Below are 4043 nucleotides of genomic sequence, written 5' to 3'. Positions count from 1 at the left end.
TCACATCTGCATCTATCATGCCTTAGATTAGATTAGAAATCAACGCTTAATGAAAACTCAATCAAATGACACGCATCTTGCATTGCATCCAGAGTGCAAGAAATTTTTCGGCAGATCCCTCTTCTTGGTGGGCGAGTTCGGAGTCAACGACTATCACCTCTCCTTCCAACGGAAAACGGTGCAGGAAGTCCGGTCTTTCGTTCCAGATGTCGTCGCCACCATCTCCACCGCCATCGAGGTACTCTCTACTACTTTTATGTACGTCGTAGTCGTGAAGCTCGCCAAGCACCGATGATAACCAATTGTTGGTGTCTGTCAACAGAGGCTGATCAAGCACGGAGCGAGAAGCCTGGTGGTTCCTGGCGTGATCCCGTCGGGATGCTCGCCGCCCATCCTGACCAAGTTCGCCGATGCACCACCGGCAGCATACGACTCCAAAACCGGCTGCCTGACAGCGCACAACGAGCTGGGGCTGTACCACAACGCGCTGCTGCAGGCGGCGCTGTCCAGGCTTCGGGCCAACCACCGCAACGTCAAAATCATCTACGCCGATTTCTTCGGCCCAATCATGGAGATGGTGGAATCGCCGCACAAGTTCGGTTAGCGCCGCCAACTCAACTGAAAGAATCTTAGCACACAGACAAAATGTGATCATGCATGGAAGGTGGTTGACGCTCATGGATGGATGATTGCAGGTTTTGAAGAGGACGTACTTATGGTGTGCTGTGGAGGGCCTGGAAGGTACCGATTCAACTCGACGCTTAGATGCGGCGATGCAGCCGCGACGACGTGCCAGGATCCATCTGCTCGGCTGTACTGGGACGGCGCCCACCTGACGGAGGCGGCTAACCGGCACATCGCTGATGTCTGGCTGGGCGAGATCAACTCGTCCACAGGAGTCAGCCGCAAGCAGCAGGGTGCAGAGGGCCATGTCGACTAGGCCGTCACAAAATCTAGGGGTACAAAACAGCGAATGACGAACTAAGTGAGCCGAAAGATATGACCATTGTTGTTGTAGTTTGCCGATAACAGATCTGATCGCTTTGTGTTTTTTCCCCTCGCCTATGCATACTTTTGGTCTTATGTGACTTTGCTATCAGTCATGTATCCCTATGTCAATAATCAAGTATGTGGATCTTGTGAAATGTGACTGCTCGATTTATGTGGATCGAATGAAAGAGGATGCTCTAAGGAATTTGTAAGATATGTTTGGTACATGTATGAAGCATGCTTGAAATCCATTGGTATTAATGTACATTCACTGAAATGTATTGGAAAAAGTGAAACTTATTGAAAAATATTTTAAATGAGTATGAATGGTGTCTGGAACATGACTGAAATTGGTGCAAATATTGTTGTCCACGAAATTTTGTTGAAAGAAAATGAAATATTAATCGAAACATGTTGGAAAGACTCGTTGTCAATTTTTTTCATAGTAGAAATCTATATAATTCTTAACTACTAGCCATGGAGCTGAAATCAGAAAGTTCGTGTGAAGGTCGAGCTACATGGAACCCCTTATTTACCCCTCCAACATTGCTTTGAGATCCGTTCACTCCAACTAACTTACTATATGAAAAATTCTCTTTTTTTGTTTCTCTCAAATGAAACAACATTTGGACATCAAACTTTTCAGATCAAACAAACTTTAGAACTTCAATGTGTGAAAAAACATCCAGATTTTTTGGTCCGACGTAAATATACAAAATGATTTTTGTGATTAAAAAATACATTTCAAACGTTCATAATGCTTGAAAAAATCCAACAGTTTTATCCCACATTATAGCTAGAATGTGTTGCTGTCCTGCAAAGTTTTAAGTTTTTACGTTTTTCCGTTTGAGAGAAACAAAAAAATCAGGCTGTCTGACAGCGCACAACGAGCTGGGGCTGCACCACAACCTGCTGCTGCAGGCGGCTCTCGCCAAGCTCCGGACCAAGCACTGCAACATCAAGATCATCTACGCCGATTTCTTCGGCCCAATCATGGAGATGGTGGAGTCGCGCACAAGTTTGGTTAGCACCGCCAATTCTGCTGGAAGAATCTACATTAGTTGATCAGCATAGCACACAGACAAAAGGTCATCATGGAAGGTGGTTGACGTTGATAGATCGATGATTGCAGGTTTTCAAGAGGACGTACTTATGGTTTGCTGTGGAGGGCCTGGAAGGTACGGAATGAACGCGACGGTTCCATGCGGCGATGCAGCCGCGACGACGTGCCGAAATCCGTCTGCTTGGTTGTACTAGGACGGCGTCCATCTGACGGAGGCGGCTAACCAGCACGTCGCCGATGTCTGGCTAGGCAAGATCAACGCGTCCACAGGAATCAGCCGCAAGCAGGTTGCAAAGGAGCCATGTCGACTGGGTCGTCACAGAATATAGGGGCAGAAACAGTGATGAACTAAGTGAGCCAAAAGATAACTTGTCCCGCTGATAGTTTGGAACTACACTTTTTCTTCGTAGGTGGATAGTTTGATACATGGAGTCGCCAAGAACATGAAACATGTGTTCATTGTGGAATCGGCAGCGGCGGCGCTTGGCGTCATTCTCCCTCTTGAGGGTGTTGTCGCGGAGCTTAGGTGTTATAGGGCGTAGTGTGGTGTTGGTTTTAGTTCTTCCTGTGCTCCTTGGTAGCGTAGTCGCGTGCGTCTTACGTGATCAGGTATCTTGGGATCGGTGTTGTATGAGGGCTACCTCCTCAGCTTGTATCATTCGGCCGTGTACTTGATTGATTGTTGCTTTATATATAAAGCAGGACGAAAGCCTGTTTTAAAGATCAATCAGCCCCTGTTATGTTTCTTTTACGGTAATTGTTTTTGTGAAATCTATGTTCAGTTTCATGTTCTTGTTCAGGGTCACACATCTTATTCTCATGTACCGTTGTGAGATTTCTTTGGAGCTTTGTCTATTCAACTCTATTATCAAATTCCTTGCATTTTTGTAGCACCGACACACGCTCTCCAGACAATGGGATCGTATCCGACTTGGTTATAATGCTGACGCATGTCGTCTCCCTTCGCCGTAGATTTTCTGTTCTACCGGCCACTTGATGGCCCTTTTTTTTTGCTTTCTTCTATAGTTGTTTTTTGAATGTGTTTCTGTTGACGCCTCCAGTAAACTATTTATGTTTTGGTTGCATCACGTGAACTTGGTATATGGATGTGGTGGTTGCTTTATTTATAAAGCAAGGGGGAAGTCTATTTCCATGAGTATTTTATTTCAATGAGTACTTAGCACAAAAGGTAGATACTCTTAGAACACAAAAGTTATATACTCTTAGAACACTAACTAATCATACAATTTTATTCCCGTGAAAAATTATAGCCCATTTTTAAGATGTTAATGTATTTAATCCATCTGCATTGCACTCGAGTGTTTGTCAAGCACAACTATTGATGCTTCTCTGCTGCACAATGCTGATCTAATGGTCAGTATGTTTCCTTCCTCCACAAGTAATCAATAGAATAGTAGGTGGTAGTCTTCACTGATTACCAAAAACAAGCCATTTATTGCTATGTCATTAAGTATGTGGATCTTGTGAAATGTAACTAACCGATTTATGTGGATGCAATGAGAGAGGAAACTCCAAGCAATTTGTAAGATATGTTGGTACATGTTGAAACATAATTGACTTTTTTATGAAATGTATCGGACATCATGAAATTACAAAAAAATAATGCAAAGTTGTAGTAACGTCTATTGAATATTCCCGAAATGAATCAACGCTTGGGCTAGTCTTAGAGGCGGGACCAGGTATCTAATTTTTATTATTTATCATTCCACACATGTATATGAGTTTTCCACTGAATCGTATATTCCAGAATCATAGAAGTTATAACATAGAATATAAACTCTTAATTATGAACACGGAAATATCATAAAACAATATTATTGCCTCTAGGGCATATTTCCAACATGCATTGCACACCAGTTGCGAAGTTAAGAAATATGGGGCTATGAAGTATACACACCATTATACTCTCAAAGTCTCTACGTAATTATTCCTTGGATTATTACGTTCTAGAGCACTCTACCAAGTGTCA

The 4043-nt window shown here is 43.3% G+C and overlaps 1 protein-coding gene across 1 annotated transcript; it reads left to right on the top strand.

Annotated features, from left to right (window-relative positions):
- On the top strand, positions 1–1202 carry LOC123176678 (GDSL esterase/lipase At5g45910-like). The gene is made up of 3 exons (XM_044590773.1): positions 1–238; positions 323–599; positions 696–1202. The coding sequence occupies exons 1-3, from the start codon at positions 50–52 to the stop codon at positions 938–940; spliced, it is 711 nt and encodes a 236-aa protein (XP_044446708.1). The 5' UTR covers positions 1–49; the 3' UTR covers positions 941–1202.
- Positions 1203–4043: the final 2841 nt, after the last annotated feature.

The sequence above is a fragment of the Triticum aestivum genome, unplaced genomic scaffold (genome assembly GCF_018294505.1).
Source record: "Triticum aestivum cultivar Chinese Spring unplaced genomic scaffold, IWGSC CS RefSeq v2.1 scaffold16444, whole genome shotgun sequence".
Taxonomy (NCBI): Eukaryota; Viridiplantae; Streptophyta; class Magnoliopsida; order Poales; family Poaceae; genus Triticum; species Triticum aestivum.
This window is presented reverse-complemented; position numbering and strand designations above follow the sequence as displayed.

Coding starts and splice junctions, on each gene's coding strand:
- LOC123176678 (XM_044590773.1), top strand. CDS start 50: ATGAAAACTCAATCAAATGACACGCATCTTGCATTGCATCCAGAGTGC. Junction 239..322: donor CCATCTCCACCGCCATCGAG/GTACTCTCTACT, acceptor GTCTGTCAACAG/AGGCTGATCAAGCACGGAGC. Junction 600..695: donor GGAATCGCCGCACAAGTTCG/GTTAGCGCCGCC, acceptor GGATGATTGCAG/GTTTTGAAGAGGACGTACTT.